At 40.4% G+C, this 22,944-nt stretch overlaps 1 protein-coding gene and 1 long non-coding RNA gene across 4 annotated transcripts in view; one reads left to right on the top strand and one right to left on the bottom strand.

The window, feature by feature from the left end:
- CENPF (centromere protein F) overlaps positions 1-5,012 on the top strand; it is a 41,489-nt gene extending 36,477 nt beyond the window's left edge. For all 3 annotated transcript variants that reach the window (XM_061353916.1, XM_061353915.1, XM_061353917.1), the window contains 2 exons: positions 1,503-1,696; positions 4,694-5,012. In XM_061353916.1, the coding sequence (XP_061209900.1) occupies positions 1,503-1,696; positions 4,694-4,903 (404 nt within the window). In that variant the 3' untranslated portion in view covers positions 4,904-5,012. The remainder of the gene's footprint in view (positions 1-1,502; positions 1,697-4,693) is intronic.
- Positions 5,013-7,365: 2,353 nt separating this feature from the next.
- On the bottom strand, positions 7,366-22,932 carry LOC133212449 (uncharacterized). The gene is made up of 4 exons (XR_009725477.1): positions 22,832-22,932; positions 21,380-21,444; positions 18,089-18,146; positions 7,366-7,896 (listed from the first exon to the last, which is right to left on the bottom strand). It is a non-coding gene; the product is annotated as an uncharacterized LOC133212449 (long non-coding RNA).
- Positions 22,933-22,944: the final 12 nt, after the last annotated feature.

The raw sequence follows: 22,944 nt of genomic DNA, 5'->3' as shown, positions 1-22,944 counted from the left end.
ACACTTTTGGTGACAGTGATGAAAGGTGAAAATAGTTAATGTGGGATGTGCCAGTTAGTGCCAAGTTAGTGTTTGTGGAGCTGTGGTATTAGATTAGCATAATATGTTTATATTGGTTTAATAACTACCATTCTCCTGATGTATGTATGAGGGGCTAAGCATATACTGTGTAACAGCAACAAAGTCTTGTGATGGAAGACTTGCTCTAGTCATTTAAAAGCATTATTTGAACCACTGACTGGAACTTACATGAGAATAGATGTGGAGTGAGTCTAATCTTAAAGGCCACAAGACTGGAATGCTAGAGTACTGTGTTGTGATGGAGTCGTGTTTGCTCCCTCCGTAGCCCCATAGTTCTTTCAGTGTCACTCAAGATGAAATCAGACGCGGTTAACAGCTATGTAGGGTCTGACCGGTTAGTGGCTGGTGGTGAGGGCTGCAGGGGGGCTCTGAGGAAAAAGGTACAACCTCAGAGGGGCTACAGCCAGCAGGCTCCTCTATCCCTGAGTGCTTGGGTTAAAAACAAGGAGCAGGATCTGAACCCCATCTCCTGTTCTCCATCAACTCACTGAAGATATAGTGTGTAGCAAGGTGATTGGAGACCAGAAACTGGAGAGGAGAGGTGTCTGGAGGGAAGCTGAGTGTCTTCTTCTTTGTGTGCCTTTATTTCTTTCAATACCAGTATGAGTAATTTAAAATATATTCATTTCCTATACAATAAATCAACTAAAATTCTCAGAGTCAAAGCCATCTTGCCCTCAGCAGTAATACATTGCCATCTTCTTGAGAACTCAGTTTCTTCCTAGTATGAATGCAGTGAAATTAGGTACTCCATGCAAGTGTTCACTGTAACAGAAAGTAGCTGAGAAGATGCACAAATCAGGGCTTGAAAAATATAATGTGTGTTCAGCAACCTGCCAAGTACCCCTTTAAAATAAATGCAGTTGCAGTCACTGAAGTCAAGCCACGGAGATACTGAATCACTTCAAAGTCTGCACATTATTGGCATTTCATTTTCTTACCAGCATCGTTTTTCTGGAATAACTTTCTGTTCTGAGGATATATGTGTCAGGTAATAGTTGATTTCTAGGCTAAATAGAGAATATAATAGATAACCTAAAACACTGTAGTTCTATGCAGAGGAAAGTATGAAAAATCAAGCATGTCATGTCACCATATTGTGTTCTGAGTGAATACTGATAACAGCACTATGTTTATGTAATTATTCTCTAGATAATAATGCACCTGTAAATAAAAAGACCAAACGCTGTTTGAAAAGCTTTAGCTGCAGAATCGCTGTTGCACCTTGCCTACAGTTTCCAGGGCTTGCGTATGCATTTTGGGATACCCAAGGTCTGTTCAGTCATCTTTTTCATCCATTTTCTTCAATAGAACAAATTTAAGTTTCCTCTATTTTTAGCCTCATTGTGAAAAAAAGAAGTAATCTGTTTGAGGAAGTGTAACTTATTTGGCTGGTTTTAATAAAGCTGTTTCTTTTTCAGGGTTTCCTGGTATCACCAGTGGAAAGGTTAGCCCCTACCTTTTACATCAAGCCACCCGAAATCTAAGAACCAGGCCCTATCTGGCTTCCCCAAGCGAGAAACTGCCTTTGCCTGCGCAAGATGTACGTAAACATAGACCAGATAATCTTGGTGAGCGCTCCCCTTCGACATCTGGTGGCAGCAAACCACAAAAGGTACCTTAAAAGTATACATCTGGGTATGAAAGCTGTGGGGAAAACTAATACATACATAAAATGTATTCATCTTGCCATGTAAGTTTGAGGATATATAAGGTGGTAAAGATAAGATCATAGGTACTGAACCACTAAAATGTTACAGAGGTCTTGACCACTTTAGCAATCTGCAAGTTGTTCCCTTGATGTAATCTGTGACTTCATAGGGAAACCCACCGACTAATGCAGATTAAACACAGGTATGTTTTCAGTTTCTTATGAGGGATATTAAACAGCAGATATTCCTTACACTGTGGTTTCTTAGGCTTCAGAACATGTAAACAGTAAAAGAATGAACCTCTGGAAGTCTGAATTGATGCTTAACATTTTCTCCTAGCAACTTTTCTTGGAATCTCAGATTCGAGATGCGGTAAAATAAGTACAGCTAGTTGAGAGGCTGTTAAACACCTAAATAGAGAACATTTAGATGGTAACAGAACTAGACTTTCATGTTAGTGCTTACCAGATTTTTAAGGTTATGCAAACAAATACCAGAGTTAGGGTTTGAAAGCTGATTTTTAGTTAACAAGCTGTTCAGTAACTGAAGTTTGCATTAAGTTCCAGTAATATGACACACTGCTGAGTGCTTCATAGAACATCAGCAAAACATGTTCTTTCCAGGCTGGTGCAAACGCTTTGCTGATTAGAGACAAACGTTAGGGCAGAAATAAATCTTTTGCTGTCTGAAATCTTCAAAGCTTTCAACAGTGCTATCTCAAGTTGAGCAATAAGAGAATAGCTGTTAGATTTTGCTACTTGTTTACATGAGGGTTGCACAGAAATATGCCACTAGATAAAAATCCTTCCAGTTTGCCAGGTTACACAGAAATATTCCCTTGTTTTGAGCTATAGCAATGGGAAATCTGTATTTTGAAGTGAGTGTTTCCACTGAATTAATGTAGGTTGTTTCAAGGGTTAACTACCCTACTTGCCAAAATTTGCTGCTTATTAGACATTGCCTGGAGCTCTGTTTTAATACTGTTTCATTAAGTGATGCCAATAAACTCTATTTCCACTCATTTATGTATGTTTTCCTGTAACTTTAGAAACAAACTGAAGATGTTGTTTTTAAAGAAACAAAGTAGTGCAAAAAAGGAAGGAAGCCTCGGACACAGAATGTTGCATAGCAATCACCTCCCACCTGGCATAAGCTGCTTGTAGGCTCTCACAGGCCATAGTCAAGGTTACAGCAAATAACAAGCTATCAGTAATAAATCGGTTTTACTTTACCTGGGGGAGGGATTTCCCAAGCAGTTCTCCCCTTTGCCTTAAGCCTGTATTGTCTGGGTCTAAGGACAGGCTACTCCTTACCCTCAGCTATGTAGGAGACATTCAGATTTCAGGGTTGTTTTGTTCCACCACCTGCAAATATGCCAAAGTCAACAGCTGCAGGAATGTGTGTCCTTCTCTCCTGGACTCTGCCTGATATATGTGTAGATCTGGGAATTTCTGGTGGAATTGCTCAGAATATCCTTTCATCGTTTATTGAAACCATTAAAATATGTTAGCTTATAGTTTATATTAATACAATAAACTATGTGTCTTATTTTAAAAGTGGAATAAGCCTTCTTTCCTTGTCTTTGACAGGTACTTACGTGTACTTCATTTCAGACACTCAGTTGCAAACTGTTGCAAATTTCTCAAGGTGTTTAAAATGTTCCCTGTCATTTTCATATGCAGATTTCTTCCCTTTCCTATGTGAATTTAATGTAGGATTTAAATGGAGTGCTTTGACTGCACATCAGTTAAAATGTGAAAGTAGTGGTTTCTGTCCAGGTGTCAGCAAAAAAAGTGACAGCTTTGGTTTATGTTTCCAGAATATAAATAGGGAAAATGAATTGCAGATCTCAGTGCACAGTACAGTATTTGGATACAATATGATACAGTCCATCATATTTGAAAAATCATGGCCGTCAGGTGAAGCTCCAGATGACTGGAAAAAGGGTAATATAACCTCTGTTTTCAAAAGGGGAAAATGGAAGGGCCGTGGAACTACAGCCCAATCAGTCTCACCTCTGCATGGCAAAATCTTGGAGCAGGTTCTCTTGGAAAGCACATGAAAAACCATGGGGTGCTCAGTGACAGCCACCATGGCTTCACTAAGGGGAAATCCTGCCTGACCAATTTGGGCCTTCTGTTATGGGGCTACAGAACTGATGGACAGGGGTAGAGCAGTTGATGTTGTCTACCTGGACTTGTGCAAAGTGTTCGATGCTGTCCCGCACAACATCCATGGGGATGATCAGGGGACTGGAGCACCTCCCGTATGAAGACAGGCTGAGAAAGTTGGGGCTGTTCAGCCTGGAGAAGAGAAGCTGCGTGGAGACCTTAGAGCAGCCTTCCAGTATCTGAAGGGGGCCTACAGGGATGCTGGAGAGGGACTCTTCGTTAGGGACTGCAGCAATAGGACAAGGGATGATGTGTTCAGGCTTAAACAGGAGAAGTTTAGGTTAGATATAAGGAATAAGTTCTTTACTGTGAGGGTGGTGAGGCAGTGGAACAAGTTGCCCAAGAAATTGTGAATGCTCCATCCCTGGCAGCATTCGAGGCCAGGCTGGACAGAGCCTTGGGTGACATGGTTTTAGTGTGTGATGCCCCTGCCCATGGCAGGTGATTGGAACTAGGTGATCTTAAGGTCCTTTCCAACCCTAACTATTCTATGATTCTATATCTTGTACCTTAGTAAGCAGATTGAGAACTGTCTGTTCCCGGTTTAGCTTTTCTCTGCTTCTAGCAAAATAGCTTGCCAGCTGTGTTGCAGATATTCCATCTTACACCACACTGAAATGATATCGTCTTAATGTATTGTATATTCAAAGTGATGAATGTTGTCAAGATATTTTCAATGTGTATATAGATGGTTTTTGCAAATTCCCAATGTTTAGTCCTTTGCATTGAGTCTCTTGACCCATGGTTTTCTGTTACCAGTAAAACAGGACATTTTTGTTTGTGTTACAGGTTTATGGTGAAGAAAAGTCCCAAGCAGTAACAGCTTTTTCACCAGTGAAATCTACTTCAAGGTCACCACTTTGCGCATATAAGCAATCCACAAAAAGTGCCTCTGATAATACCACGGAGAGTCATATGATGCACAAAGCCAAAAGTTCTCTAAACCAAACAGGATTGCCTGAGCAAGAGGAGCAAAAAGAAAATTGTAAGGTGCAGTAAATTGGTATGGACTCCATCACAATTCAGAATAAGTGATGATCAAAACCCAGCCTGTAAAATAGCACAACTGTACAGAGGGCACCATTTTCTCTTATCCAATGGTGAACAATAGATGTTCTTCAGGATTTGTTATTGTACAATAGTTCTTGTTATTGAAAGGGTTTGTTATTGAAACAATAGTTCTTCAGGGTTTGTTATTGAATATTTACTAACACTGATAGTCACTTGAAGTTATGGAATGAGGAAGAAACGGTTATAATTGATCTTCCGTAGAACTTCTGGTAAATAATTCTTCATAAATCTGTTAAAAAATTAAACTATGGAAAAAGTGGATTACATGTTGCCACACAGTTCATTGTTGCCGTGTTTTCTGTGCGCCCAAGGTTGATTTACAAATGGAAACTAAACTCACTGAAGTATCTTTAAAGATACTGGGTTCCAGGACAAATGAGGCAACCAGTACTGGATAACACAAAATGAAGCAGTGACTTCATTTGTGAGTGAAAAAACAAATATAAAATCAGATATAAGACAACTCAGTGCACAATTCTGGTGTGCTGGTATCCCTTCTTCCAGATGGAATAACATCGTGCAAAGGGGGATGAGATCCAGTGTGAACAAACTCGGAGAGGACTATCTGTTTACCCCGAGACTAAGCACGTACCAATCCGTTTCTTTGTACTTCCCAGTATAGTATGTACTGGCTTTGACTGTACCTGAAGGCCTTACAATGTTCATCTTCACCTCTCCAAAATGGCCCTTGATCAGCCAGCAATCCTCAGCAAACTGAGGGGAACACTATGAACCAGAAAGGACACCACAACACACTGTGCCTTGCTCTACCAGTAATGGCTGCCTGCTGATTCTCAGCAGGTCACCCGTTACCTTGACAGTTCTTGGCCTCAAATGTGTCACTTCATATGAAAAGCATTGCAGACTTGTTCCTGATGTAATGAGAGTGGTTGTGCTGGAGAAATGGTCAGGTGTCAAGAAATACCTGCATAAAACACTCTGAGTTAAGCCCTTTTCATTCAAGAAAATCCTATTTCAGATCCCAAAAGAAGGTAATGCACCTGGAAATAGCATTTAAGATTCTGGTGTCAACAGTTTGAGAAACTAACTCCATCTAGTTCCTGATAGTGCATTTGAATTTAGGATGATTCATTACAAACTCACCACAACCAGCTTGTACTTGTGGATTTCAAAGGTCTAATTTGGTTTGCTCAATAGAATAGAGCAATTATCTGCAAGAGAAAAGGGTGGCATCAACTAAATCAGTCATTATCCAACTGAACAGAAATTACTTTCCAGTCATTAATATTGCTTATGCTTGTTTGCCCAAGCCAGGTATTAGGAAAGTCAAGTTCCTCCCGTACAGGAGCAGTAGTGACCTAAGACTCCAAATTGCACAGCAGAGAGGCATTTTCACACTATCAGAAAGATGGTTTTCCTTTCAACAAAAGTGGGTAGTAATGTTTCTGCTCCTTGAAGAACATTCCTTAGCTTAAAAGACAATAATTTCAAGTTGACCTTTCAAAGTGTAATAAGTGCTTCTCTAATGCTACAAATATAAGGTTTTACTTGAGTTATTTACATGCAAAGGAGAGTGATTTTCTCTATTTACATACACACTATTATTCTGCCTTGCTTACAGCATTGCCTGTTAGAACACAGTTTATGAGAAGAAATAACCTACTCAAACTGAAAAACCTTTTGAAGAAATACAGCATTTGTCTCATGTCAAACAGAATATTCCAACCAACAAAAACCTCACATAAAGCTATTCTTCAGTAACTAGATATAGCTATGGCTGTAATCAGTAGATCTTGTGGCTTTTTCTTAAGCATCTCAAGCTGTTTGTTAACTGAAGCATTAGGTAATCAGAACAATCCTTGTGGCACTATGCCCACAGGCATCTTCCAGGGCAACTGAAAGAGGCCCAACTTAAAGGATGCATTTTGATGGTTTCACCTTCTGTCAGTGTACCAACAAAGCTGCTCATCAAAGTTCAGTTATTTCAGATAAGGTTTTGTATCTTCAAATTATTTAGGGATCATGTGTGGAATTATAGCAATCCCTTTAAAAGCTAACTCTCCTGAGGTAGAAGCACGGGTGTGAACAGACATTAGTAGCAAACGATAGCAAAAAAACCCACCCCACACTGGTGTGATTTATTTGTCCCAGTGATTGTTGGCCTATTTTAATCCCATGCCTTGAAAAGTGTCCCGCTTGGAGATGAGTGTGGAAAAAACCATCTATCTTTAGAAAGCCGCCTAATCTTAACCAGACAAATTTAAACGACTATGTTATAATAAGTAAGTGAATATTACTAGAAGAAAGGATTGAGGCTTTAGTAGTTACATATTTTCTTACTTGGCCATGTTTGTATTTTAGAAGCCTTTAGATTTCAGTAAGCATTTGTGTTTTGAAAGATTACAGTGCCTGATGAGACCCCAGGTCACAACTCATGTAGGGCTCTGAAAGGTGTATCAAAAACTTAATATCCAATCTCTCTGATAATCAAAATATCAAAGTGCCTCATCAGAATTCCTAGTGAGAGGATTGCATAGGATGTGTTTCCTCGGCATCAGCTCTCTGTAACAAATAAAAGGTCACTTATTATCTGTCTTTGTGATTGTGAAAGTCCATGTAAAGAAGTTTTTGTTGGTGTACTGGTATTGCTCTTGGCAAGCTAACCCAATTGTTACCATAGTGATGCTGTGTTATGTCACAGGAACATGTGTTAGCTGGATCTTCCTTTCTTCATCTTCCTGTTTGCACAAGGTTTGCATGGTAATTGGTGTAAAATTTATCTTGTTGTCCTAGACTAATTTTGAATGCTTTCTGCAATGCCCAAAGTTACAAGTTTAGAAGCTTGTCATGGGAATGCTGGTGTCTGTTTGCCATGTGCCCTTGTAGCTGATGGAAGGATCTGGTTGGTTCATGATGTTCAGCTCTTTCTTCAGGCTTTGAACTATTCTTCTCCTTTTTACCTAGTAATGAAAGGAAAACAAAAGGAGATTTGTTTGGCTGCTGCTCTTCCATGATTATTAAGGAGCAATATTTGAAGTGATCTCTCCTATGTCAGAATTTAAATGCTGCCAGGTCAGATCCTGTCCTGATTTCTGGAGCCCACTCAGCTGCAGAGTTGAGCAGGAGTTCCCCAAGCCTTGAGCACAGGAATAGCACAGCAGTGGCTGGCCTGAGACAGCCCTGTGCTTCCCAGACCATAACTACTGTCTCATCAACTACCATTAGGGTAGAGTTTGTACGGAATCTTTAAAAACTAATTGTTAGTCAGAGAAATGCCATTTATCAAATAGGGGCCTGTGCTACTTTCTCAAGCATCAGCTTCCAGAAGATGCCCTGCGTTGCACTGCAGTTCCACAGCAAGCTCACTCAGAAGAGTCTGCCAGTCCAGTAACAACCAGTGACAGAGAAGGATGGAGCTGAAAGAAGAAACACGTTCTTGCTATACAGTTTACTATCTTGTTGATGTGCCCAATGATTGATGCAAATGTGTATACTTTAAAGAGAGGAATCAAAATACCACATGGAGCGGTTATGAATCCAAATCTGTTTAGTCCCAGGCACATGTATCAAAAGATAATGCTGTATTGCCCTAAAACCTTGACAGAGAAGTGCAACCCACACCTAATGGGGATTTTCTTCGCACTTGTCGTGGTTTAAGCTCGGTTAGTACTGGAACCCAGGACAGTACCATACATTGCAAAGGAGTTCCTTTTAGACACGGAAACACAGCTGAACGACATAAACACTCTGTATAGTAGGGAAAGTAGTGTCACTCCATGGCCGAAGTGCCATCTCTGTGTTCCTGCTTTTGATGTTTCAGGTGTCTAACACTTAAAATGACTCCAACTCCCTCTACTTTTGGTGCCTCATCTTAAATAGCCACAAGATACACAACGCAAAAGTTCTCTGCAGAAAACAGTAGCTGAAAAAAGCTGTTTGAACTTTGTGAAGCTGTTGACAACTGAATACATGGTGAACTAGTGTGAAAGCAGATAGAAATGGCAGTATTCAAGAGCAGTGTTGTGGATTTGCTTAATAGTCTAAGTATATCTATAGTTCTAGTGACAGGAGATAGGCATATTTCTGATATATATACATTTGTGTGTGTGTGCATGTTCTTGACACGCTTTTAGGCACACCCTAGCACTTCTGTCAATGTAGAGTTCAGAAACTGTATGGAGCTTAGAAAAACACGGTGTAGCTATAAACCAGATCTGTTTAGCAGATTTCAGTGCAGCTGGCTTGAACAATTCAGCTGTAGGAATACTTAGGTGAGTGCACTGACAGGTGTATAGAAACATCAGCAGTTTTCTCTATTGTGCTTTCCTGCTGCTTCATAAACTAAACAGGTGAAAGCTCAGTGAGAACCTGCTTTCAGTACTGATGTTTCAGGGTTCCTTTATTTAGGAGGCCTGCCGAGTTCCTCATGTAATGAAATGCAGTGTAAATGCGTTTGGCATTGTGAAGGAAGATTGACTTGTTCAAGAAGTCTGTGTATCCACATTAGATTACAGATGTGTTTCGGTTTTAGAGGCAAAATGGGGGAGTGGGAAAATATTAATTGTAGTTGGGGACTGCTTTGATTTTGTTCACTGTAGAGAAAGGGAAATGTTCTGTATTCTTTTGACCCCCTGCTGAAAAATAGCCTGTTTTCAGTACTGTTGTTGATACTTAAAGGTACGCATGGCTTCAGTCACTGGCTGGCACTGGGTGATCGAAGATTTTAGTTCTCCTGAGGAGCACAGTTTGGATCCTTTTTAATTAACTTAGATTCAGACCACAGAGGCTGAAAGTACTAATGGAAATGACCGATGCTTCATCCTTTCAGATTTTTTTCTTGTTAATTCCTTGTGAGAAATTACAGAGGGAAAGAATCCATGTTGTGATTCTAAGATCTCCTACTTGTTTAACTGCTTCTTGGTTAGATGCTCTTTTACTCCTCTTTTTATTTGTTTCATGTCTGGCTTCTGATATTATCTTTACATGAACAACTTCTCTGCTAAACCAGCCTGTTACATGTAGAACTATTGACTTATATCAAAGGATCTGAATAATAATCTCCCATTAACTCCACATCCCCTTACACAGTGTTTTTAGTATGAATGGGAGGGTACCAAATGGTTTGTTTAGCTGTCTTGATCCCTATTGCTGGTTTCTTTGACACAGCAGGATGCTGCCCGTGTTGTAAGCATCACTTGAATGTGCTGAAATGACATGGGGGGAAATGGAAGGTTATTGAATCAACTGCGGGAAAGAGAATGGTGCTGGAATAGCCATTTTCCATACCCTGTCAACTTTTAAAGGGTTGAGCTCTAACAAAGGAGAGCAAGGATTAATGGAGATTTCTTCTCCACTTGTTTCTTATCCTGTATCTCTTCACAGCAGAGGAAAGTGTGGGATTTTACTGGCATTTTAAAGGCAAGGCTCCCAGTTTCAGCCACCACAGTTGCTATTTCTGCATTGCTGCCTAGGGTACATTGTAAAAACTGAAGTGATTGCTGGCTTGGTGTAGCAGGCAGGAGGATTCCACACATTCATATCGTCCCTGTGGTACGCTGGAGATACTTCTATAAATTCAGTAATGTAGCTATGATTATTCTTCTCCTCACCTCTCAATTAACCAGTACTGCACATATTGTTCCCTGTCAAATAGCTTATTTCGTCAGATGCCAGAGAGCAGTGTTGTTCTCTTTTCAAATTGCTGGTTTGATTTCTGGCAGTACTTGATTGCTTTAAAATGTGCTTTCTGCATCCATTTTCCTCAATACTTAATTAACTGGAGAAAAAGCCTGAAATGAAGTTTCAGTTCAGTAGGTGTTTCACTTTTGTGCCCACTCTCTCATTCATTTATTTCCTTTAGCTCACTCTAGGGCAGGGACTTTATTTTTCATTTGCAAGAAATTCTGCAGTCTAGATTATCTCTTTTTATAGCTAAATCCCTCTGGAAAAGGCATCCCATGCTGGGAGGAGGCACAGAGGCAAGACAGAAGAAGAAGTAGGAAAAGCAATCCAATGTCAAACCAAAACTGCAGTGAGTGTAGGTAAGCAAAACATAGCTGGTCATTTATTCAGCTGGCCATGGCAAAAGGCTGTGTTCAAAACCCATGTAGATGTGGCTTTTAGGGGTTTAGTGGTGGCCTTGACAGTGCTGGGGTAAAGGTCTTGATGACCATAAAGGTCTTTTCCAACTGACCTGGAAATGTGGAAAATTACTACTAAATCATAGCCTGGGCTCTAAAGTTATGCCTACCATGGGCACCCTTTCCTCAGAAGTAAGACACCAGTTTGATTGTCCAGAATTCATTGGAGCAAAATGGGTTGCTTTTTCTCCCTAAAGAACTCATTTCCCTGTGACACCATGTGTTTGTCTATTTCAGCCTTACAAAGAGCCATAAGCTACATACATCGATGATCCAATACAGTCATCATGGGAGACAGGAAAACAGTGATGAAATATGTGGTCCACAGGTTGGATTCCAGCTGTTTGTAAGCAATTAAACACTTCACCTATCTGAGTGGCAGATGATTGCAGAACGGACCTGACCAGTGTGGGTGGACTTGCTCAAGACTGAGGAAATGATTAGTATTACATTAAGAATGAATCAAGTGGGAAATGGATTATGGGTTAATCAATTAGGATTATTAGAGCATCCCCAAGGAATTCTGCTTTATTAAGAGATGATAATCATGATGGCCTCTCTTTGACATGTGGTATTCATGACATAAAATGGAGTCTAGAACCTGTCACGTAGAAAGGGCAAAAGATGGGCAGATTTCAAGAAACCTACTGGGAAAATCTAGAAACTCCAGTTCAGTTTAAAGGTCGTTACAATGGGTATTGAATCTGAAGCACTTTAACAGAAAAGGAGTTGTTCTTGTTGAAACATATAAAGGACAATGAATAATGGAGCTGGAAACCAATAATGTCCAGTGCTTCAAAAGAATCACTTTTCTAGTTCAGTGCTGTATTAGTTCTGAACACTGTGCTAGTGCTCAGAACATACATAATCCAAACTCCTTGTGCTAGGGATTTCTGTGTGCATATGCTTTGATAAAATGACAGATGAGATTTGCAATCTGCAGTGTCAGGGGTTTTATTTTTGAGAAGTTTATGGCCTTAATAGACATTAAGAAATGCCCAAGAACAGTGAAAAGAGCAACTTCTAAACCTCTTCCATAGCTCTAAATCGATTCTTGTAATAATTTCTGAACTGATTTCAAAGTCATTAAAAGCTGTCTGCAAGGCTGCTCTTTCTAAATATTATAGGGTAATTTTTTATCTTCTCTGCTCTGTTTTGCTGAGTTGACTGCTAAAGTGAACCTTCACAAAAAGGGAAAAGTCCAGTACCGCAGCCAAGACTATGGAAGGCTGAGGACTCTCTGGCCAGACCTGCACGGTGCTGAGATTTGATCCTGTATTCTAACTATGTGACTTTCACCTTTTCGTTTCTTTGCCCCCCTAGATCTCATTTGAAGCTTGCTGACATATAACTAAAGCATGGCCTGGATCAGGCTTAGTTGCAATGCTGAAGTAATCAAAGCTGTAAAGAGTATGTTGTCATCTGTTTGTATTCCATAGAATCACAGAACAGTTTGGGATGGAAAGGACCTAAAGATCATCCAGTTCCAACCCCCTGCCATGGGCAGGAACTCCTCACACCAGACCATGTCACCCAAGGCTCTGTCCAAGCTGGCCTTGAGCACTACCAGGGATGGAACATTTACCACTTCTCTGGGCACCCTGTTCCAGTGCCTCACTACCCTCACGGTAAAGAACTTCCTCCTTATATCTAACCTGAACTTCCCTTGTTTAAGCTGAAGTCCATCACCCCTTGTCCTATCACTACAGTCCCTGTTTCCCAGTTGTCTCCACCTATGGAAAGCCTGGTTTACATAGGAAGGTACCTATGTACTTGCAGAGTCATACAATCATAGAATAGTTAGGGTTGGAAAGGACCTTAATATCATCTAGTTCTGCTGGTATTTGCCACTGCACACAGAGCTGAATGTGCATATGGAATGGGAAGAACCAGAGCAACATTTCAGTCTATTTGGCTGTGCAGTACTTCACTTGCCAGAGCAGGCAGTGAAAAGAGCATGTCCAGCTCAAACTTAGATAAAATTTAAGACACTGAGATGAAACTAATTATGCTGGATCTTCTATAAATATTAGCCATGCCACATTGCCAGAACTGAAGATTCCTTCTTTAAGTCCCATGCAGAAGAGAACTCATTTCACAGGACATTCCGCCTTCTACTTATGATGGGGCCATTGGGTCAGTACTGGTTTGGAAGAAAGTTTCCACATACCAGCTCACTGACATATTCTTGTGAGAAGAATAAACTCTGGGTCCTGTGCTCATCTCAGAGCAGTCATTTTCATTTTTACTGGTTTCCTTTAAAAACTTTCCCATGTGCAGGATCTAATTATAGTACATTACAAAAACCTGCGTTTCAATGGTACCAGTGCACAGTGCTGAAAGGGACTGTTGGTAAATTGCTTATGCCCTTTGATGATTAAGCCAGTAATTATTGCATTAGCAATCTAAATCACTCTTTTCAGCTGATGTATCTCCTCCTAAGGCAATCCCAGGAGATGTGATGGGCTGAGTAGAAAGGATATGGCACTGGAAGAAGGGAAGCGCAAAGAACATGCAGGAGATAGTGCCAGGGATTAAGTGGAGGTGCTTTCTCCTGTGTCTGGTTCAGTGTGACTCAGGGTAGTGCTGGGGTGTGGTACATCAAAAAGGATTTATTATTTCCCTTAGAAATGTTAAAATAGACATTTCCAGTGCTGGCTGTGAAAGACCCTGTGACACTTCCTTCCAGGTCTTATCACTGAGGTTATACTCACACAGTAATCAAAGCAAATGATTTTATTAGGTTGAGCGGATCTTTTATAAGAGCGTGTAGGGATGGCACAAGGGGGAATGGCTTTAACCTGGCAGAGGGGAGGTTGAGAGGAGCTCTTAGGCAGAAGTTCTCCCCTGTGAGGGTGCTCAGGCGCTGGCACAGGGTGCCCAGAGAAGCTGTGGCTGCCCCATCCCTGGCAGTGTTCAAGACCAGGCTGGACACAGGGGCTTGGACCAACCTGGTCTAGTGGAAGGGGTCCCTACCGATGGTAGGGGATTGGAACTGAATTAGCTTTAAAGTCCCTTCCAACCCAAACCAGTCTGGGATTCTCTGAGTAAGATGCCCTTTCAGCTTCCACACCACTGTGCCATTCAGCTGCCTATGCTGTTCCATGTTCCTGTACTGAAATGTTTGGTAACATAGCCGGATGTGTTACCAAACATCTCCCCCTCACCTGAGGTGAACCTTTTGGTGTCTTTACACTGCATTTCTTTAGAATGAGCACTTTAGGATCCTCCTAAAAGCGAAGTCACAAAGCAAGTTTCAGGCACCACTTTGCGTCTTCAGGAGCTTTTGGCTTTATATGGTAAGACTTCAGGAAAGAAGCCACTTGGAGCAGTTTGCTCCCTGGAAGATAGATGGGCACCAGATCCTGCACCCCTGCAGTGTCGTTTTCCCATCAATGTTCTGAAATGATGCAGACCCATTTCAGAGGCTATTTTGAGCCCAGAAGTGATATTTTTCTACTCTCATGGATTCAAAGAGCTACACTTTTGCTTGTACCTCTTAGCAAGAGCCAGCATGGTTTTCTCTTTTTAAGGAAATATTTCTAATGGAATTGATAGCTTCTTGAACTGCATCTGAGTATGGATCAGGGTTTGAGCTCACTATTATGTGCAAATATCACCCTTGCACTTCTAAAGGTGTGTTTTATACCTGCTGTTGGATTTGAGCAAGTGGCTAGATAAGAACATTTTTACAAGCTTTCCTGCAAGGAGACCAATTCATTGCCGCTACCATTTCACTGTTTGCTCTGTGGGAATTTGTTACTGAAAATCAGTTTCTTAATAAGTGTGCTGAAAAGTAATGCAGTTCTAAAACACAGAGCACACAGTTTGAACCTCCAGGGCTGGTTAGGTGAAAGGAGCCCTCAGCTGAAGATTTCTAAGCAGAATGCAGTCTGCAGAGGTAGTAAACCAGTGTGAACAGCAGAAATAAATCTTGGTGGGAGCAGTGGTGCATGCTTTCTCCTGGGCACACTATTTGAAATGGTGTGTTTTAAAGCAAAGCAAATTGCTTCTCAGGTATACCTGATGAACCACACTGAAAATTGCCTTGGGCTGGAATCCACTGAAAGAACTGCCCTCTCTGCCCTACTTTACACCAATAACTATGCCATGTAGTTACCCAGAGCATAGCACCAAAGGTGAAGGTGCTGGTCTTTTTAAAAGGCTCTTGTCTTTGAGGCACTGTCCTTTATGTGTTTTCTATATTCTTTCACTCTCTCCTTCATTGCTATGCAGTTACTTCCCCCTAAACACAGAAATTAGGCAATTAATTGCTTTCTTCTTCCCCTCTGTCACCATGTAACAACCCATTGAGAGTATAACCTTCTCCCTGGATGGGTGATGGTGTTACTCTCTTAAAGCTGGAGAAGAGGGTATAGGTACTACAGCCATAAATTCCCTGGTAAGAGGTAAGGACTGATTGGCTGAACGTGGCCATTGGGTCAGGCAATGCAGATGGATGACTTTAAGCACTCTCATGATGCATGAAGCGGCAGTAGATCAGAGTGGATGTTGTTTTAGGGAACAGATCTCAGACACTATGCTGGGATAAGTGTCAGCAGGAATTTGTGGAGGGGTGTTGGTTTTGGATAGAAAGTACACAGAAGAGCAGAGCCCAGGGAAGGCAGTACCCAAATAACAAGCTGGAAGGCATCCAGTATGGGTGAAAAAAAGAGAACCCAAACCAAAACACTGCAAAGACCTTGACAAATGTTTCCATCTCCTTATTTCGTCTGTGTGGTCCAGAAAACAGTGATAGTGAATAAAAAATATTCGGTTTGAAGACAACAAAATGAAAGAGACAAATATATTTTTGTAGGACAAAAAGTCCACTCGCTCTGGAATTCCTTTCCAGCCCCTGGCCAATTCACTTTTAAAGGTCTCGAAGCAATTCAACTTCCATTACTTCTCTTATGGGAACTGTGCCTGTTCTAATAAATTGCCCACAAGCTCCTCCTGGCATAGGTTACACTCACACTCCTCAGTTAATCTCTTCAAAAGACGCTGCTTTCTCCTGTGCATGCTACATCCTTCTAATAAATAGAGGCAGTTTTGGTCTTCTTCCTTTCATCATTGCATGACTAAACATGCAAACTCGTGGTTTTAAAAATCCTTTAAATCTGTTCTTGGCCAATTAATTTGCCTCCTCTTTGGTGAATTTCTTTATAAAGCCTTCAGACAGTATTTTTGGAGAGGAAAACAAGAGGCTTAAGCTCTCCTGAGGTGCTGAAAAACACATTGAAATACATCAAACCTGTTGCAACAGGATATACTAAAAATCCACTATTGTTTACAAACTTCTCCTTCTGGAAGGAACCAAGGATCTTCGGGCTCCTGTTAAAGGATTCTCAGCTCTTTCTAAGGCACTGAGAGCCTTGCAAGAGTTGACCTTACAAATATACTCAGCATCCCCTAGTCAGCTGTAAATTGCATATCCTCAGACTGAGGTGCATTGCTGATTTCTCTCCCACAAAACTGGTTTAAAAGTCACTAATTTCACATCAGATTATCCCTCACACACTTTGCCACCTACTGACTGTCAGTCAGACCAGCATCTAAACATATACCAAAACACCATCTCTCTCCTAACTGGGGCACTTTGAAAGACCAAATAACCTTCTGCATCCTAATTATCTTACAATTCCTTTGATGGTTATTTATGTGTCATGCAAAGCACACATGTAATTTCCACATGGCTGGTGTTGAAGAAAGTACAATTCTAAATGGCAGTGGTCCAAAGCTGCAGAAACAAACAAGCAAAAGTAGCCCATTTAAAAGCCTCACTATGCCAGCTCCTCAGAAATGTTCCCACCTGAATCTGCTGCAGTAATAAGAGCTTTAGAATGCAAAGTCCAAACACTTGCCCATGAATCCTCTGGATTATCAGACCAAATGAAATGCTTTTTTGTATAGAGGCCTTTGAAGTCAGATCTAGAGGAGGACTCCAGCACCAAATCCCTGTGAATGCTACAATTAGCAGCCTGACTCCTTGCAGGACATGGGAGAAGTGTGGGATGAAACAGACCCAAGCCCCATGCATTGGGCAGGGACCCTCTGACAAGCAGTTGGCAGGCAATGCATGTGGAATATTGTGACTAAACTCTTGAACCCACTGTGGCTCTTGTGGTTCTGTTCCAGGCCCTTAGGAATGTGTTTTTCTTCCTTGTTTTTTGATTTACTACAAAGACTGTAAAGAAGAAAGAATTTACATTTCATGAGCTTTGACCAGTCGGGGATAACAGCAGCAATAACAATACCACCACTAATACCATCTCCTCTGTGAATGACTTTCAAAAGGAAAACAGCGTGTTCTTTCTGGTTTTCAGAAGAACAGTTGTAAGCCCAGCTCTAAGATATGGATTAAAACAGGTAGAGGTGCTTTTGCTCATCCTAGATAAGATGCCAGACTTGTAGAGTAGACAGGACAGTGGCTGTGTATTTGTGCCTGGCATTTCCTATTGTTTCTCCATAGGCTGCTTCCTTCTCAGCAGGTGAGATGTTCAGATAAGCATTTTGAGCTGTATGATTCTCGGCAAGCACCACATAGAGGAGCCTTAATGCTGAACTTAAGAGTTTCATGCTTTGCTCTTGGTGACCAGACTCCTAAAAGCAAGTTATCAAAACCTAAGGTCTATCTTGCTGGATCTAGTCACAGCCTGCAAGTCTCTCTTGCTGGTCTACTCTAGAATATAGCAGTCACAGCAAAAAAGTGCATTGACAAACATTCTTTGTAAGCAGGTTTTACGTAATTAAAGCCATTCTGCATGTTAAGTACATTATCTATCTTTTAGAAACCTAGTTAGACTAATAGACAAAACTGTACAGAAGAAATGTCTCTTTACCAGTCCTTTGTGGAAAACACGCTTACTGCTCCTTTTGAAGAATTAGTTTCTCCTCACCTTGTATTAAAATTGCATAGCAGTCAATCTGCCACAACTTGTTGCTCAGCATTGATATACAACATTTCTACTGGAGGTGACAGAATAGTTAATAATAGATGGTTTTTGCTCACCTCATCAAGGTTATACCTCTTGCTTTTAATGTGCGTTTGAAATACATCTTCTAATGCCCTTAAAAAAAAAGAATGAAAAATAGCATCACTGCAAAACTAAGACTGTTCAAAGTCCATACACTTCTGAATGAAAGCTACCACTCAGCCTGTCTTTCAGATCACTCAAAATACATCCCAACTTTTCCCTTTTGCCCTGTCCCTATCATACCTGTCACTGGATTTAAAAAATCCAATCTTACACATTTGAAGGTTGTTGGATATTCTCATTGCAAGTGCATGCAGTTGGACAGGAACTGTCTCACATACACAATTCCAATTTCTACTTCCACACTCAATACAAATATAAGAGTATTAGTGCTCTTCATCCCCTCTGCATCTTGATGGGGCCTAAATCTTTCTTGGGGTTATCAAGCACTGTCCCTCCATTTTCACTGGGTGAAAATGCTGAGGGTAATGGACAGTGCTGCAAGCAGCTTCCTAGATTCATGTATAGCTGTTGTTCCTTTGTCTGGGATACTGCATTACCCCAAAGACTTTAAGTTACCTCTATCCAATACTCTGTAGACCTCTGAAGGTCATTTGCATTGTCTCTGCTTTTTGGCTTCTTTCTACAGGAAAACACTGAAGGCTGAACTTTCATACTTCTGTTTACTAGGGGCATCAGGGAAAGCGAGATGCCTTCAGAAAGTGCTCTCAACATCCTTTCTTAATGATATATGACCATCTGCAAGCAAAAAACGTGCTCATAGTGCTAAGCATCAGTAAAAATAAGGACCTAACTGAATAGGGAAATGAGATCTTCACGATCTAAAATCATATCTCAGGTAAATATAACCTAATGGTTGCATTTTCAGGCAATGATAAAAGCTGAAAATACCTGCAGTGAGCTGGAGGACTCAGCAGAGCTGTTTTTTATGTTTGAATTGGGAGGGCATTTATGATTTTATCTGTAGAGAAATTGGCCTAAATAAATGGAGATATTAAAATGTGTCTATCATATTAATCTGACAGGAAATTAGAGAAGCCATTATTTGTGTCTTTCCTAGTCTGTCACTAAATCGATTTAGAAATTCAACTTGTGATTTGAGACAAAAGGCTACTATTGATTGCTCTCTTTTATTCTGCAGAGAAATTAAGTTGTTATTAGAGACTACCTAAGAAAAAAATGGATGAGTTTTAATAACCTCTGGTTTTGAAGGAAGAGTGCACAGCATCTAAACAACCTCCATCTAAAGTCAACAAAGCAGTCCTTTCACCCTACAAGCCTGAGCATGAACACCCTGGTGCCCCACCGTGTTATGAGTTGGGCTGAATGTAGAACATGAGTCACATCATCCAGGTACAAGTTTGTGTTCTCTCATTTGGTTTTCATTATCTGTAGACAAAACCTCTTATTATTCTGAAGGATTTTCATCCTGTTAATATGGAGGCTGGCACACAGTAGGTTTTTAGGGGTTTATTTTAATGTTATCTTCTTGTTAACTGTATGTATGGGCAGGCATGATACTTGGCAATGTTTAAAATGTGTGGTGAGTCAGTGTTTTTCAAATCTACTGATGTTTCTCCCTGTGTAACCAGAAAATTCACTTCTAATTTGGGCTTTGAAGTTAGAAAGCTGCTTCAGAAGGAAGGGGAAAACTATTACCTTTAACTGACCGCTCAGAAAACAACCTAATCGCTTGTATTAATGGCCGCTTAAAAAAACACCCCAACAACATTTGAAAGAGCCTTAGGGATTTTAACTGAAATCCTCTAGATTGAAAGGGAAGCATCTTGTCTGGTGTCAGACTGAGCTTGATTGATTTCAGGGGGTTAGCACCTCTCCAGCATCAAAGCACAGCACTTGACAAAGACTGAAATCTTAAACACTGGGGTTAAAACCTCTATCACAGGAAGAGTTTCTCCCATTTAGGATGCACACTAAGAAATGGCATAGAAAAGGAGCACACAGTTACAAGCCTACAAACAAACCTGTGGTTTAGCACAGCTCTTTAAGTATTAGAGATGTCATAGATTTCAATTAGAAATGGCTGTGCTAAGTGGTGCACGTGTGTAACAGGATCTCATGGACAGAACATGAAACCAGAAAAGGGTGCTGCAGCTAGTCACCAGCAGCACTGCTTGCATTTGGCTCTAGTCTTTATGTCATGATCATTAACTTGATAGTGCATAAGTCCTTAAGAAAGCAATTATTGCATTTATTTAGTTTGCTCTTATAGGAGGGAGGAGGAAGTCCAAATACAAAATCTTGCTCTGATGCACTTTGTTAACAAAGACCCATTGCAGCTCCATGGTTGCACTGGATTGCCTGGGAACTGGAATGAGACTGTGGTAACACTAATGTCTATCACCATACTATACAGGTGAAAGCATATGATGTTTCCCTATTTCTATTAGTAGCCACTGGGAAATATGAGGATGGATGAAAACACTTTCTGTTCAGCTACTCAGCTCAAATCATGACTCCTATAAACCGCAGTCACAAAAGTATTCATTAAATTCAACTGATTTCAAGTTTCACTGGAATCTCATTAAAGCCACCAATTCTTTACACTGATTGAATGATTGTCAAATATCTGTTACCCAATGGAATAAACAAGAAATTGGAAGCACTTACTCTTCGTCAAAACAACTTCTAATCAAAATATCATTTGTAAGATCTTGCAGAAAGTGAAGATACTCTTCTTCTCTACACAAATACACAAGCTGTCAGCATCTTTAACACACACTGAAGACAAATAAGGTTTAAAATGCCATCCAAAGAGGTAGCAGGTTTAGAGTGATTAAACTAACTCAAATAAGGAATTCTGCCAACATAGCCAAAAGTGATGAATCTATTTAGGAGTCTGCAGTTTTTACTATTCAGATTTATACTTAAAATGACTGGTTCTGTTGGCCAACTCCCTGATTACTTTAAGCCATTAATTTCATTAACCAGTTTCATTTCTATGCCTTTTGTGAATAATCAGTTAAAAATAGTCCCAACGCACAAAGTGTAACTATCAGAAGATAAATTATTAACACTTTTTATTTATTTGTTATGTACTTATTCTTAACACACTTAGTTTGCCTACAGTAAGAGGGGTGACCTGACTCCAAAAATCTCTTCCAACCTGGACACTTCCCAAGCAAGTAGCTGAATCCATTGTCCCTTATAGAGTCCCTTCTGCTCACTGCATACAGCCATTGCTAATTGGCTCTTGTGCTATATTTTCAATGTTCCTCTAGATTCCTACTTTAATATTTTGATAGGAAACTTAGTTAAAAGGGGCAAACAAATATTTAACTTACGTTTCTTCAAGTTGTGATCCTGAAGAAAGTGGCATTTCAGAATCAGGAATCCATAATTCATAGTTCTGCCACAAACAAGTAAAGAGGAAAAGTAGATTTTGTTATAATTATCTTTGTATTAATATCCTACACTTCCATTCAGAGCACCATGGGAACTGATCTGATTTCACAACATATCAAAATCATAACATCATGCTGAAGTGACATGCCAACTCATGTGAAATGTCTTGAGTGTCAATCACACATAAATAGTGAAAAACTATTATTATTATTATGTAGGTTTGTGTTAGTATAAATGGAAACAAGCTTGTATAAGCTGAAAAATGATGCAAAGGCTACAAGGGAAATCAGAAGTTCTGACATAATAGAATATATTTGCAGACTTCAGTGAAGTAACACGGTTTTTTGTTTAAAAGGACATGCAAAATACATTTGTACCTTTGAAAGAAGACCTAGGAACCCAGATTGATATAGAAATTATCTGCAGATTATCAAATGGGAATAGGATTTTCTTTTGGTAATGTTGGAAAAAGAAGGTTTTGGTGGTTGGAACAAGGAATGGAATAGTTCTAGCCAGCATAGGGCTATCACAAATCCTGCCTGTGGTGCCTTGGCTGAGCTGTGTAGGAGTTTAACACTGCTTCTGTAAAGGGGCTAGTGGGCCAAGGAACCATACAAAATTCCCCTGTCATGCATGGTTTGGCTACAGTTAAGGATCCCTTTTTCCAAAGAGCACTAAAATACACTAAATTAATCCCCCATTAATCTTAAAAAATCCAGGTGACTAATGGAGTGCAACTTCCCAAGTCCTGTAGGGCATATACAGCACTGACTGTGGGCTGGGTGATGAGCACTTTGCCTGCACATTTCTGGGATCCAACTTCTTATCTGGATGGAGTGAAAGGCTGTAAATCACAGAACCATTTGGGTTGGAAGGGACCTCTGGAGAGCATCCAGTTCAACCTCCCTGTCAAGGCAGGGCCACCCAGAGCTGAAGCAAGTGTTTGAAACCTTAAGTGCAGTGAGGAGGAAAAAGCCCTGCTTTGACAATAACAGATTTGTGCTGGAACAGTGTTTTTTCCATACTGCAAAATGCCTCATTTGTGTTTCTCAGGCCAATTACTTTACCTGTTCCTATTTTATTCGCAGTCTGCTGACCCTATCTAGCCATGCCAGCTGGATTTCTCAACTGAGTCTTACTGATTTCATACAAGATGATTTTGTTTCTAGGTTTTGTTCTTATGTATTCCCCAAAGCCAATGATTGTCGTGATTTAAGCCCAGCTGGTAACTCAGAACCACGCATCACTCGCTCACTCCCCCATGCGTGCAAAGCACAATGAATTAGCTGGGATTAAACCACAACAATTATCCATCTCATTTCTATACAACCAAGGCAATTTTTGTGTATGAGCTCCATTCTTTTTCTTTGTAACAAACCAGGTACACCAACCTCAACTAGCTGCTGAGAAAAGCGAACTGAATGTGGTCTCACACGTGCATCTTCTAAAACCCTGAAAGATTAAAAGCACAGTGAAAAGCAGTCATGCTTCAAATGATGTGTTT

The sequence above is a fragment of the Neopsephotus bourkii genome, unplaced genomic scaffold (genome assembly GCF_033783945.1).
Source record: "Neopsephotus bourkii isolate Nb327-2 ecotype Australia unplaced genomic scaffold, CSIRO-AGI_Nbou_v1 NB_707, whole genome shotgun sequence".
Classification (NCBI taxonomy): domain Eukaryota; kingdom Metazoa; phylum Chordata; class Aves; order Psittaciformes; family Psittacidae; genus Neopsephotus; species Neopsephotus bourkii.
The sequence above is the reverse complement of the archived record's forward strand: the minus strand, read 5'-3'. Positions and strand labels throughout refer to the sequence as shown.